Below are 14465 nucleotides of genomic sequence, written 5' to 3' on the forward strand. Positions count from 1 at the left end.
ACATCTGGAGACCAACCTATTCCAAATTTCACCAAGTGAACTAGTATTAACCAAACTTAGAGCAGTGGTTTCCAGCCACTCAGTGCCAACCTATGGGGGGCAGGAGAAAGAAGAAAGAAAAAGTAGTGAAACCATGAATTCAAACATATCCACTTTGAAGAACTGTCTTCTTTTCATGATGAAATGTTCATTCAATTATGTGATTGTAAAAGACATTATTTTCGTTAAACTGTTTTGCCCCCATCCCAATGTATTTACTTAATAAAATAAAAACTTAGCAACCTTATATTGGTCCCCTCAATTAAAAAAATAACTACATGCAAAAATCTGAGAATTAATACGCCAGAGTGCTTCAAGATAGTGTTCTTTGCTTTAGGCATTTTTTTTCTTTAGTTATTCTGTATGGCTCAGGGTTTTTTTTGTTGTTGTTGTTGGGGAAAGGATCTTCCTCAACATTTTTTTTTTCACCTTCTAAAGAATACTTTCTTTTTTATTTCGTTCACAATTATGAAACCATTTTTTTTTTTTTTACATTTCAAACAATTGGGTTATCCAAAAAAAGCAACAAGTTGCATTTATGAATACCAATCTTTCTATAAATAGGATTAACTACGAAGAAAGTCTTTTTTAAAGTCTTTCTTTTTTTTTTTTTAAAGATTTTATTTACTTAATTGACAGAGAGGAAGAGAGCACAAGCGGAGGAAGAGGGGGAGCAGCAGACAGAGGCAGAGGGAGAAGCAGGCTCCCCGCCGAGCAGGGAGCCCAAAGTGCAGCTCGACCCAGGACCTCAGGATCATGACCCGAGCCAAAGATAGACACTTAACTGACTGAGCCAGCCAGGCGCCCCTAATGTCTTTCTTACTGTGCTAGCTTTCCACTCTGTGATCATTCACACCTCAATTAAAAGATTTAATTTGCTGACCTCTTTGAATGTAGTATTTGCCAAAGCAGGATACACACATACGCATGCCCATGACCTATCCTACCATGGGCAACCTAAAGGAGATATGCAAGAGTTAATGGCAATTTGTTTGTAGCTCTGCCTTTTCTAGCACAAGAGCACAATCTCCCACCATTCTGGTATGGTGGCCCCTGGTGTTTATGTAAAGGCATCGTATTCTGTAGCTTGAAAATAATGCATTTACAAAGTCATGCTCCATGTGAGAGTAATTCATTCTAGAATGTGTTGATTATTATGATTAACGGTGGGGCCCTGGCATTTTGTAGAGTAATGTTAATACAGAAACATTGGGGTAGCACCTTGTGTGATTTTTCAAGGTGGTGCCCTTGTTTTTTAATGCATCCCGTGTCCAGCTGCTGCATGATGCCAGCATTGGTGACAGTGCCACTTTGTCACATGGGAAAGATGGTCTCAGACTCAATAAGGAAGCACTTTATCAGAGGGAATAAAAAATGGAAATGAGCCACTACCTGTGGGCTAAGATTAAATTAGCTTCGAGAATTGAGGAGCAGCAGCTTCTCTTGCTATGCCTTCTAATGCAGCATTTGTGAGCCTTTCCATCTCGAGCTGTATGTATTCAACAAATATTTGGTTCCTACGATATGCAATGCATTAAGTGCTTATGCTGATTATTTTAAAGTAGACGAAGAGGAATGCACTTCTGTGTCTTCAAAAAGCCGAGGAAACGAGCTGACTCGTGCACAGAATTATCTGTAATAGGAGGAAGCCGTGGTATGTGCTGTTGGAGAAGTAGAGATAAAATGTGCCGCAGTTTCAGAGGAGGGGGAAATTGCTGTTGTAACTGAAAAACCAGGAGGGTATTCATGAAGGAAATGGAAGTGGAGCAGAACCTTGTGGAGTGGTTAGGATTTGAACATATGGAACCAGGTTGAAGTAGTTCCAGAAAGAGAATGACAAGCCAGCAACAGGAGACAGAAATTCTGGGATATGTATTGCAAAAAGGAGTCTGGCTTGAATTGCAGGATCCCTGAAGCGGAGTAGTGGGTAGAAACATGTTGGATCACAGTAAAGTGAGACTAAAGATTTGGGTCTTTACTCTGTAGGCATGAGGAAGATTGTGAGGTTTTATAAATATAGGAATACCTATTCCTAATAGTACATCAAAACAATTCATCTGGAGGCTATACATCCGTTGGATTGAAGAGGGCAGTAACCTGGGCTTCAGAGAATGCCACTGATGGGGTCCTTGAGAGGAACAACTGCCACTATGGCTGTCGGAATGGTCATCGGAAAATGGATGGCAGAAATGCCCAGAACACTCTAGGGAGTAAGTGTTGATAGCTCATTGAGCATAAGGGAAAGGGAGATGGAGAGGAGTCAAAGACTTTGATGTTTTAAGAAAGAAAGGGAAAAAGGGGGGAAAAAAGAGATTGGGCCTGATTGATAAGACAAGGAGTCCAGTTTGAGTGATCTTGAATTGGAAATGCGGACCAGAGTCAAAGACTAAGATGATCCCAAAACAATTTGCAATGCACATCAGGAATGAAGACAAAAAGAAATCCAGAGCTAGAATTTGACTTGCTAGGGAATACTATGAATGGGGATAATAGTTGAGGTATCTTTGTTTTGAGAGCAGTTCACCAGCAGTCCCAAGAAGAACATTACACAGAAGAGAAGAGGGCAGGAAGAGATCCCTGGAGAACACTCCCCCGCTTAGAAGGCAGAAGGGAAGCTTCCCTTCTCCCCAGGAAAAAAATCCTCAGAAGGAGTAGTCAGAAGCAGGGGAGGTGAAGGGGCCTGGGGTGGGGGTGGGGGGGGCGTTGTTAGGGGTGGGGTAAATAAGATAAAAAAGGCTGGGCCAGCCTGGCAGAAGCCTTTTTTTTTTTTCCCCCCTCTTTTCCTGTCACACTGGAAATTTTGCCTTTAAGAGAAGGAGAGATCACTTAACTATAGATAAAATGTGTGTTTCCAGAACAGAGTTCTTTAAATCTTGACTAAAGAGTTTCCTGATATAACTCGCTCCCACTATTCAGAGCCATACTGCTTCTAATTTCCTAGCAGAGCATGTAAATTGTAGCCTGCTGCTTGCTGCCCTGGGAAGGACCCTCTCTCACAGACCTACGGGTGTTCTTTCCAGGAGTCTGCCAGAAGCCTGAAGATACACTAGTGGTTTTGACATCTCCTTCCCCCTATAAGGAAACACCGCAGAGCTGCAGGTCCACCAAACACGGCTTCTTTCTGCCTCTGGACCATGGGCCACAGACCAGGGGGTTCCTAACCTGAGGCCAGTAAATATCCTGGCCAGTGAAAGTAATGTTCTGTTAGCCACATGCATGCATTTTCTGTTTGTCCTTCTCCCGATTCTTACAAGAACCTCTTCTCTTACACAGAGAAGAATCACAATAATAGATTACATGTTCTTGTGCAATGCTGTGAGTTTCTTGAGGACGAGATCCCGTTTTTACACATTTTGGTATCTTCGTGGTACCTCTTTCCATCTTGGCTGAATGAATGGCATTTAATAGTGCTACATTAGATGAGCCAACAGGAAGTATAAAACACTCATTTTTGGCTCTAGAGTCTCTTCCTTAACTTAGCAAACATACAAACCTGGGAAACATATTCTCTAATGATAATGTTTTTTATTAGTATACTTGTAGCTTAAAATGAGTGCTTCAAACACACACTATTTCATTTACATCTTTGATAATTGTGTGGAGTAGAAATTGGCGTCTTCGTTTCATGATTGAGGAAGCTAAGACAGAGAAGGCTTGTGATTTGCCAAAGGTCATATGCCATGTGTTAGCTTATTTATCTCATGGCACATTCATTTGTAAATAAAAATGCTGATGAATATATTAGACTTGGCTTTGTTTTTCTAGAATGTTTGTTGGTTGGCAATAGGTTCGTTTTTGTTTTATATGAATGCAATCTTTTTGTTAACCTTAAATTTGATAATTGTGTTAAAAGCAATGGTTTCCAAATAGCCACGTTACTGAATGACGGATGGATACCATGCCACATAGTGACTTCAGCTTCATGGTCTTCTACTAGATAACATTAAGCGAAAGTAATGAGGCCCAGCTTTGGGTCTTTGTAGGGTATGTCAGACAGCAGTATAGTATCATGAGTAAGATCATGGGCCCTTGAGTCGGACTTGGATTTCTGAGTTCTAGTAACCAGTGTTACATCCTAAGTATTAAATACTGGGCATATCATAGGGTCTCTTTCAATTTGGAAGGGTACCTGCTAAATTTCCATCTGAATCTAGAGATTGAGAAAGTCGCCCTATTCTGCTTCTACCTTTTACTGGAGTCCTCTGGAGTACAGAAGGCGGGGCGGGGGGTTTGCAGGATTCCACGGTAGCCTCCCATGGACAGCCCCAGCCCCCAGGCTGGCGGGCAGCTGTGTTCTGCGCCCCCGTGCTTCAGTCTCAGTGCTGCCTGCGCCACTGACGCCGTTCTGCAGCAATGCACTTGATCCCCCACAGGCAACCATCCTCCCTCCCACAGCGGGGTTGTGAGAGTCCCTATTTACATAATTTACATACAGGCTGAGCCTCACCTTCCTAAACCAAGGGAAAAGGATCTAAACCTTAATACGAAAGCAGAGGGGTGACAGCAGCGCTCGGAGTTTCTCAGACCAAAAAAGCAAAACACAAAAAAAAAACGGCAGCAAAAAACTGCTCCTCCAAACTGAACCCTAAAACATGCAGGATTTACAAACTAATAGGCAGTTCTCCGGAAGTTGAGATTAAAAACACTACAGGAGTGAGGAGGACATTCTGACTCAAACCCCTGTCAGAAACACCTTGCTCTTAAGTAAAATGTGTATGCCTTCCTTCTGGTAAGGAAAGGGGACTGTGAACCCTCCATGCTCATTGAAATACAGCTTTCCAAATGTGTTTGCTCAGGATCTCTTTACATGTTGTTTTGGGGATAATTTTTTTTTCCTTGAAGGTCAAGAACTAGTAAACTACTTAACTGTTTGACTAGGCAGGTCAGCTTTTAGAGGCCTGCAGTGACAAAGACGGAGAATACAAGGAAGAAGGAAATTCTGTCCCAGCTGTGTGCTGGTCAGTGTGCGCTGTTTGTGGGGAGACAGGGCTTCTGGAGTACTGGTGTGCCAGGAGGAAGAAATGTTAGCCAGAGATACCTGGGCACTGACACTTTCTCTTCCAAAGAGAAAATGGTTCAAGGACCAGATAAGCCTGATATTCATTGAAATAGAAGCATCAGTATAAGCTGAAATGGTAAATCAGCCTGAGTTTAAAAGGTCAGTATGGTCGAAGGCTCCTCCCTGCCCACAGATGGCCACTGGGAGCGGCAGCCTCCCAGGGAGCCGCGGCGGAAGGGAAAAGCGCACAAGAATGTGCTGAACCTGCTTCTTTGGGTTACCACTTCCTGTGGGTTCTGCAGCTGGGGCTGATACACTGGGGCTGGTGGCAGGTGTGTGTCAGATCTTTTCCTGCCAGCGGGCAACCCAGTTGCATGGTGCATTAATTTTTATAAATTACAGTAAATGGGTAAACCAACATTTTCAAATACCTGACTTCACTAGTTCCTCTTAAACCCTGTAAATATCTTTTGGTTTCCATTATAGTTCTCCTGGACGTGTGTAGTTTGATGTAAATTAGAGTAAAGAGTGTCAAAATCATGACCAAAATATATATGGTGAAGATATGAAAAATTGATACAATAGCCTCAGCAAACATGGTCTTTAATTATCCATTATTTATGTGGCTATACATACTCTTAACCCCATGAAGGTGGGGACCAGGGCAACCCTGTTCCTGGAAATATCCTCAGACTTAGCAATGTAATTTGTTCATTTGACTATTAATTGCCTTTTTAAAAATAGTATCTCCCAACATATTCTTTAAAGGGACTTTTGTTAGGAGATATTAACACTGTAAATGTTTAGAAAATTGGTTTGCTTTACAACTTTGCCAAGAAATAATTCTTACTTTTATTTTTTTTGCTTTTCACTCAATTCTCAGTGATAATTAATATGGAAATTATTGTTTTCCAGGCTTGAGCTCTCCCAACATGGCTTTCCTTGGACTCTTCTCTTTGCTGATTCTACAAAGTCTGGCTTTAGGGGCCACTTTCCCTGATGAAACGATTGCTGAGTTGTCAGTGAATATGTATAACCATCTTCGAGCCACTGGAGAAGATGAAAATATTCTTTTCTCTCCACTGAGTGTTACCTTTGCTATAGGAATGATGGAACTTGGGGCCCAAGGGTCTACCCTGAAAGAAATCCGTCATTCAATGGGATATGATAGCCTGAAAAATGGTGAGTGTGCTTAGGTTTAATTTTTCAAGGTGGTTTGGCTTTAACTTTCTACTCAATTAACTTTCTACTCAATTTAACTTTCTACTCAATTTGGCCACAGGTAGCAATATTCACACAATGTGAGAAAGTGATCTCATTGAGATGGTATGGTTAGGAGAACCATCAGGAAACCCAAGAAAAGTAGTAATTCCTTGCTGCACCCTTAGCTGAGTTAATCTAAAGAAATTGTAGATTTTATTATTATTATTATTATTATTATTTAAATAAACCTCACTGTGACAAATAAAAGCAAACATGGTTCTTACTGAGTTTCCAGTCTAGAGGGAGAGGCATGTGTAAATTAATTATCACATAAATGAAAAATTACAACCATGATAACTGTTATGAAGAAAAGCAACAAGATTCTCTAAGAATATCAGAAATTGGGGCGCCTGGGTGGCTCAGTGGGTTAAAGCCTCTGCCTTCGGCTCAGGTCATGATCCCAGGGTCCTGGGATCGAGCCCCGCATCGGGCTCTCTGCTCAGCAGGGAGCCTGCTTCCTCCCCTCTCTCTCTCTGCCTGCCTCTCTGCCTACTTGTGATCTATGTCTGTCAAATAAAGAAATAAAAAAAAAAAAATAAAAAAAATAAAAAAAAATAAAAAAAAGAATATCAGAAATTTTTGCTTAAAACCAATTGTATCTTCATTTCTAAAGTAGCATCCAAGAATTTTTTTGAAATGTTTTATTATTATGAAAATGTTATGTATTGGAGAAAGTTTTTAGCCAAAAGATATTTTGTAATCATTTTGACATGATGTATGATTTCTATTTTAATGTTTTTAATATGCATGATAATCAACTCATTAAAAAGTTAAGAACTCTGATTTCTAAGAGACTTTTCTAGTTATAAGGCAAAAAAAGTTCAGTGAAAGTAAAATTTTGAGGAATATTTTGATTTTTAAAATAGGTAATTAAGCTTAATTCTTATTCATTAATTATAGAATGAAGACCAATTTAATGAGAATAACCTAAGCACTTTGAAAGGAGACAACCAAAAAATCTCTATAATAGATTCTACCAAGACATCAGTTAAAACGAAAAATAATATCAGTTCAAAATACTCAAAGTTAATTTGAAAATCTAGAAATGGCACAAATATTGGAGCCTCCTTGTCATGTTGCTATGGGGAATAAAGACCGCTCTTCCCTTGGGCTCCTGTCTCATCTATCTCCCTTGTTGTGTTTTGGTGCTTCTCCACTCCCCGTGATCATTCACTGTGTTTGTTCCACTAATAAACTTACTGTTTGTCATTTTGCAGGTGATGAATTTTCCTTCTTGAAGGATTTTTCTAACATGGTCACTGCTAAAGAGAGCCAGTATGTGATGAAAATTGCCAACTCCCTCTTTGTGCAAAATGGATTTCATGTCAATGAGGAATTTTTGCAAATGCTGAAAAAGTACTTTAAAGCAGAAGTAAATCATGTGGACTTCAGTCAAAATATAGCTGTGGCCAACCATATCAATAAGTGGGTGGAGAATAACACAAATAGTATGTCATTTAGTTCCTTTCTTTCTCTGGTAGCTTAGTTTTAACGCTCTTCTACTTCTGAAATTATTTGTCTCTTCACTCTGATTGAATTTTTGAATGTTAACATTTAGTCGAGTATCTAATAATTATTTTGTATAGATTATAGTCTTTTTAGAGGCATTGCTTATGAATAAACATTTTTGAAAGAATTTAAATCTTTTGGCATGTGAAGAATTTTGGCACTGTGATAAATCAGTCTGAAATCTGTCTCTCCAATCATGGTTTTCCTCTGCATGGTAATCCTAACTACTGTTTGGAATTTTGCTTGAGCTGACTTATTTAAGAAGTTAGATGCCAGTTAGAATGGCAGTTGGTGGACCTCTTAAAAATAAATTTAAAATAGAATATAAGAGAGAGTTAAAAATCAGAGTTGAGCTTTATTTTTTTTTTTTAAGATTTTATTTATTTATTCAAGAGAGAGAGACAGAGCACGAGCAGGGGGAGAGGCAGACACAGACTCCCCATTGAGCTGGGAGCCTGACATGGGGCTCCATCCCAGGACATGGAGATCATGACCTGAGCTGAAGGCAGATGCTTAACCATCTTAACAACAATCTGGGCCACACCCAGGTGCCTCCAGGGTTGGGCTTTTAAATGGCAGAACTTGATAAGTAACCAAAAAAATGGTATAGGATTTCTTTAAAAAGGAGCAGCCATTTTAATTCCAAATAAGTGAAGAATTAGAAAGAGATACATTTATTTTTAAATTTATTTCTAATCTTGGGGCACCTGGCTGGCTTGGTTGGTGGAACATTTGACACTTGATCTTGGAGTTGTGAGTTTGAGCCCCACATTGGGTGTAAAAAAAATTAAAAAATAAAATCCTTTAAACATAATAAATAAAATTTGTTTTTAATCTATTCTTTAAAGATGTATTTAAGCTTTCCATATGTTTCATATTTTACCATTTTATTTTCTAACTTTACCATCAAAATATTGAAACTAGAATTTTAAAAATGAGACCAAATTTCAAGTAGATTGCAGATGTTCACTAAATTAATTCATACTGTCAAAACTCCCCAAATAACGTCAATCTCATATATTTTATTTTGGAACAATAACAAAAAAACCTGACCACATGCCCTATGTCCTAATCCCAAAAATTCTGAGGCACCTTTGTAAGCACCTAGAGAAGTACTATCGTTAGTAAAATGAGAGAATACAAATTTTGGTTCTTTTTTAACTATGACATTAAAATGTAGGATAAAAGAAACTTATGTTTGTATTTTAACATTCAAAGAATAAGTCAAGAATAATAATCCACTTTGAGTAGACTGAATGATTAAAAGCTATTTCCAAAATCTTTTTAACATTTTTAGTGGGACGCCTGGGTGGCTCAGTTGGTTAAGCAGCTGCCTTCCACCTTGGATCATGATCCCAGGGTCTTGGGATCGAGTCCTGCTACGGGGCTCCCTGCTCAGTGGGGAGCCTGTTTCTCCCTCTTCTTGCTATTTCCCCTGCTTGTGCTCTCTCTCTCTCTGTCAAATGAATAGGTAAAATCTTTTTTAAAAATTTTAAAAATAAACATTTTTTGCTATCAACAAAGACTCAATATCTTTGAAAACAGATTTGTAAAGATATATTTCAAATGATCGATAATACGGCATCATGAGTTCAATTGGCTTTCAATCATCTGTTTTCACCTAGTCAAATGTAATTGTTATATTCAGTGGAAAGATATCCAACATACATGGGGGAAATTTTTGAATTGAATGACATTTTAATCATGTATGTTGTTCAAGAATAAACCCTGTGATGATTACTGAGTGCTTACTCTGTGTTAAGAGTTGTACACACATCATCACAACTAGAAAGTGGTAAAGCCTGGGATTCTGTTGTGCATAGTTCTATCATTTCTGCAAGTGTCAAGATCCTACCAGTGTTATGTCAGGTGGGTCTGTTTTAGACCTCCTTAATCTGTATTGTGTGTGTGTATGCATGTGTGGATGCATATGTAACATTTTTCCTTTGAAAGCATGACACTTAATTTTTTTGTAAATTTGGCAATGGTACGCATTTTTTCTGGATTACTCTATCAGATGGTAGTTTGATAATCTTTTGGTCCCCTTTCACCTTCAGATTTAATATGAATGTTCATCTATTCATTTTTCCTGAATAGGTCTGTTGAAGGATTTGGTATCCCCAAGGGATTTTGATGCCGGCACTCATTTGGCCCTCATCAATGCTGTCTATTTCAAGGGGAGCTGGAAGTCACAATTTAGACCTGAAAATACCAGAACCTTTTCCTTCACCAAAGATGATGAAAGTGAAGTCCAAATTCCAATGATGTATCAACAAGGGGAATTTTATTATGGTAAGACATTCTGGCTTTTATTTCTCTCTTCCTGCAGTGTATTAATGAATTTTTAAGAAAGAACATGAAATATTTATTATTCAAATAGCTTGTCAATCTCGTTTGAGCTGCAATTCAATTTCCTTGGCTCCATTTTCAAAGACCTCTAATTAGATCCTGAGTGAATATTACATGCATTGACAGTTTTCCAATAGACTTCTTTAAATTATGAAGTTGATTACACCTGTAGAGCGGCTTTATTCCCATGTGCAAATACCTGGCCTTGTAAAGAACATTATGAGTTACTCCAGAAAGCCATTGGCTTTGGGGTGGTTGTGAGTGACCCATATGTTCCGCTTTGCGCTTGCTTTGGATTCCTTACCACTTTTTGAATTACAAGCTTTTCTTTAAAACTTTGCTTTCAGACTGTGTACATTTGGTCGGATGTCGTTACTCATTCTTAGTTTCATTTATTGAAGGTCTGTGATTTGTGATACAACTTAATATCCTTGGCATTATTTTCAGAGATATTTCATTGGACTTCTCAGAAGTTTAGGGTGTCAATCTTTCTTACATGCTGCAATGAACTGAATTCTTACACACTCAACTTGAGAACCAAAATGTTCAAAGGTCTAAAGGACCTAGATTAGTTATAGGAAAATGCTCATAACAGAAGCATTACATTTTCTTTTTGAAAATGGGGGAAATTTTAAGGTAGCAACAGGACCATTTGCTTTAAAGACTTCTTTATGTTTCTATGGAAGCCTGGTGAATTTAGCTAAGTTATTGGAATACAAAGCCCATTACCTAACCAACCTTTATTACCTAATATAGAGGTCTTAAGCACCACAAATACCCTAGACAACTACCTAGATAATGTAATAGATTTCATTTTGACTATGCTATCTGGGCCTCAAAACGTTTAGTTGTGGTAATAATAAAGTCCCAGGTATTACGTAGTCCATTTTTCCCTTCTTAGAAATCCGGTGGGTATTGGCAAATGTGAACTACATCTAAGTTGGATCTAGGGCTTTATTTTTCTAACCAGGACTGATCATTGCTTCTAAAGATATTCTTTAACTAAATATTCATCTGAAGTATCTCATTTAAAAATAAAAAGTAAGTCTAGAGAACATATTATGACAATTATGATATAATCCTGGGGATTCTAAAATAAAATAAATACTTTAGGACTGAAGATTCACTTGATTTCAGGAGCTTTAAAAACAAAATAAAACAAAACAAAACCCCCAGAGCCTTTTTTCTCAGGTACCTGAATACACACACACACACACACACACACACACACACACACACACTATTTTGGAAGAAAGTTATAACAAATTAAACCTTTTATTTGAACTTGGATATGGGCCTTTTATCGCCTTTCTTTTTGTTTTAGGAGAATTTAGTGATGGTTCCAATGAAGCTGGGGGTATCTACCAAGTCCTAGAAATACCCTATGAGGGAGAGGAGATAAGTATGATGCTGGTATTGTCCAGGCAGGAAGTTCCACTGGCCACTCTGGAGCCATTGGTCAAAGCACAACTGATTGAAGAATGGGCAAACTCTGTGAAGAAACAAAAAGTGGAAGTGTACCTGCCCAGGTAAGAGGCTCCTGTGGGACTCCCTCCAACAGCATAGTGGGAGAGATTTCAATGTAGTTTCCGACTCAGGTCCGAATACCTTTGAATTTTAAGTCTCAGCTACTTTCTCCCCCTACACCCCTTCTTCTTTCATCCCCTTCCCTTCCTCTCCTTCCCTTCCTCCTCCTTTTTTAAAAGTAGTCTTTTGTACTCATGAGGTCCTGCCCAGAGACACAAGCTCCCTTATCGATTCACTGAACACTATTTCCCAAGACCTAGTTTCAGATCCTAGTCAATATTCTTAGATTCATTTTAGAATGTTTCTCAGCAGATCGTCTCTGAATATCATTTGCATTGGCAGTCTTCTGTATTTCATTAATATTTAAAGTTGATTATAGCTGGAGAGAAAACAATCTCCCACATTGTTGGAAGAAGCGCAAGCAAGTTACTATGCTTGGTGCCAAGATGCAACCATAAATAAGAAGGAGAAAGATTAAAATTCTCCCTGGGGATTAAATAATAAAATCTATGCAGGGCCTAGATGTTCTTCTCAACCTGACCTCTGGCCAGTCACCACATGTTAGCATGTTCTATCCACGTGCCTGTTGCTATGCTACATACAGATAGCATGCTTTTTCCTGCCTCTGGGTCGCTATGCACGTTATTGCATTGGCCTAAAATGCTCTTCTCATGTTTCTTTGCCTGATACTGATATTGTGTATGTCTCTGTATATTTTTAAATAAATTCTTTTTGATAAAATGGGAAATTCTGTATAGTGTTAACTCTTCCCTTATTAAATTCCATGAACTAAGTGCAGCATGGCCAAATGCTTCAATTCTGTGAGAATGCAAAGTTATTTAGGACGATTTTAACAGAATTCTAAATGAATGCTTAGTAAGGATCACATATTCTAATTCAACCATATTCACTAGAAAATGTGGCCTCCAGGTCCTGTCCACTGAGAAATGGAACATGGCAGCAGAAGAAAATTAAATTTTCATTTTCTAAGAGATACTCTTCAGTTATGAAATAGTTTAGCTTGTTTGCTCATATTAATGCCTGATACTAAACTAGGCACAGTTAATTACCATGTATCCATTTCTCCAGAATTTCTATGAACTCTCCCTCTGCCTGGTTAATGCATAGAGAGAAAATAGCTACAAAACATAATATAGCTACATAACATGAATCTGGTTTCCCTTTTTAAGAAATTGACTGTTTTCAAATACTTACATGTAGATAATAATCAATAGGAAACAATCTACCCCTTCCATTTTACAGTATTAGAATCCACTAAGTGTGCAATGAGGATAAGGATGTTTATGACCTCACTTTAGCAGAGGTAAAAAGTTTTAATAGCCATTTCCTAGGTTTACTCAAGTGTCTGTCTTAAAATGTTTGTATAGTTTTATTCACATGGAGATACTACTCTGAAATGGCAACTTTGCATTTCTGTAATTTTACCAATTCTTGTCCTGCTCCACAGGTGCTTTTACTTTCTATGATATTAGATTTCATGCATATACGTTTTAAATGCCTTTCTTAAAAGGTATAGGGTATTTTGAGGGGGGAGAAGGGAGCAACTACTTTTGTATTTTTATTATTTTTCCCCCTGAACAATAAGCCCTATAGGAATCAGATACTGAATTGAAATTGTATTTTTATCCAAAATACAAAACTGTATTCAGGAGAGGGTAAAATTGCTATACCTATGTGATATCACAAATCCAGTGAAATACCAGAAGGTTAATACATAGTCATACATTTCTAAGATTTAATGGACATTACCAAATATTCTTCCAATTTATTCATGGTAGCAAAAACAGTTTGGCTAATATAGATTAAAAATATATATGTAAGATATCTAAAAAGCACTTTAGAATAATGCCCAACATCATATAATTATTATGTATTATCATTATTATTATTTATTCTCAGTGTACCTTTTAAGTCCTAGTATTCACCTTGTATTAACCTATGGGTAACTTTACATATACTTTTCTTCCAGTAAGATTTTTTAAAGACCTTATTCTCATGAACATTACCTTCTTTGTTATATAAGGTGCAAGAAGATGGTCCTAAAATGAAAATCAAATACCTTGATATTTGGAATGCAGAGGTACCTGGCTGTCGTATCTTTCCACTCTGACTTTTGTAGTCTCAGATTTGTCATTTGGGATCGGAGTGCTGTGAATCAATGGATATAAAGTGGTTTTCTATTTTGTAAGCAGAGACCATCCTTTTACTTGGAAAATGATTGTCTTAGAAATAAAGCACTTTAGTTTCATGTTTATAAAAGAAAACTAATACATAAGCCATCCGATATTGTTCTTTAACATAAGTGCTTTTCACTGGGCTTTTCTACAGAAGGTGTCTTGATTAGTTTCTTAATTGCTTACAAGTTGTATAAATCTCCTTATATGTAATATATATTTATTCTTTTCTAACACTTGCTCTCCACACCGGAGATGTGGAGACGCTTCTGCCCTCTACATACCTCTTCAACTTACTCAGATAGAAAGTTGCAAATGCATGGTTACATTGTTAAAATAGGCATGCCTTTGGATTTAAAAAAGCAAGGTTGTGGCTTTTTATTTATAAGTTTGGTGGGCGAAATGTAAAATCTACCTATGGTTTGTTTGATTGTTTTTAAATAGCCGTTGTTAGAATTGTAGTTATTAGTGGTGGGACGCTTTGCAGTCAGACAGGCCTTAGCTCATATGCTCATTCTACCACCTACTAGCTGTGTGACTACGGCAAGTTGCTTGGCTTGACTGAACTTCAGTTTGTTCTTCTG

The 14465-nt window shown here is 37.9% G+C and overlaps 2 protein-coding genes across 3 annotated transcripts in view; one reads left to right on the forward strand and one right to left on the reverse strand.

Moving 5' to 3' along the window:
* The window catches only part of PDCD10 (programmed cell death 10), a 106237-nt gene that overhangs the window by 82455 nt on the left and 9317 nt on the right, over positions 1 to 14465 (reverse strand). The window lies entirely within an intron of this gene.
* The window catches only part of SERPINI1 (serpin family I member 1), a 73056-nt gene that overhangs the window by 39461 nt on the left and 19130 nt on the right, over positions 1 to 14465 (forward strand). Inside the window, exons 2-5 of the mRNA XM_080800784.1 lie at positions 5954 to 6220; positions 7519 to 7749; positions 9908 to 10102; positions 11484 to 11688. Coding sequence (XP_080656910.1) covers positions 5971 to 6220; positions 7519 to 7749; positions 9908 to 10102; positions 11484 to 11688 — 881 coding nt within the window. The 5' untranslated portion in view covers positions 5954 to 5970. The remainder of the gene's footprint in view (positions 1 to 5953; positions 6221 to 7518; positions 7750 to 9907; positions 10103 to 11483; positions 11689 to 14465) is intronic.

Source organism: Martes martes (assembly GCF_963455335.1).
Source record: "Martes martes genome assembly, chromosome: 1".
Lineage (NCBI taxonomy): Eukaryota > Metazoa > Chordata > Mammalia > Carnivora > Mustelidae > Martes > Martes martes.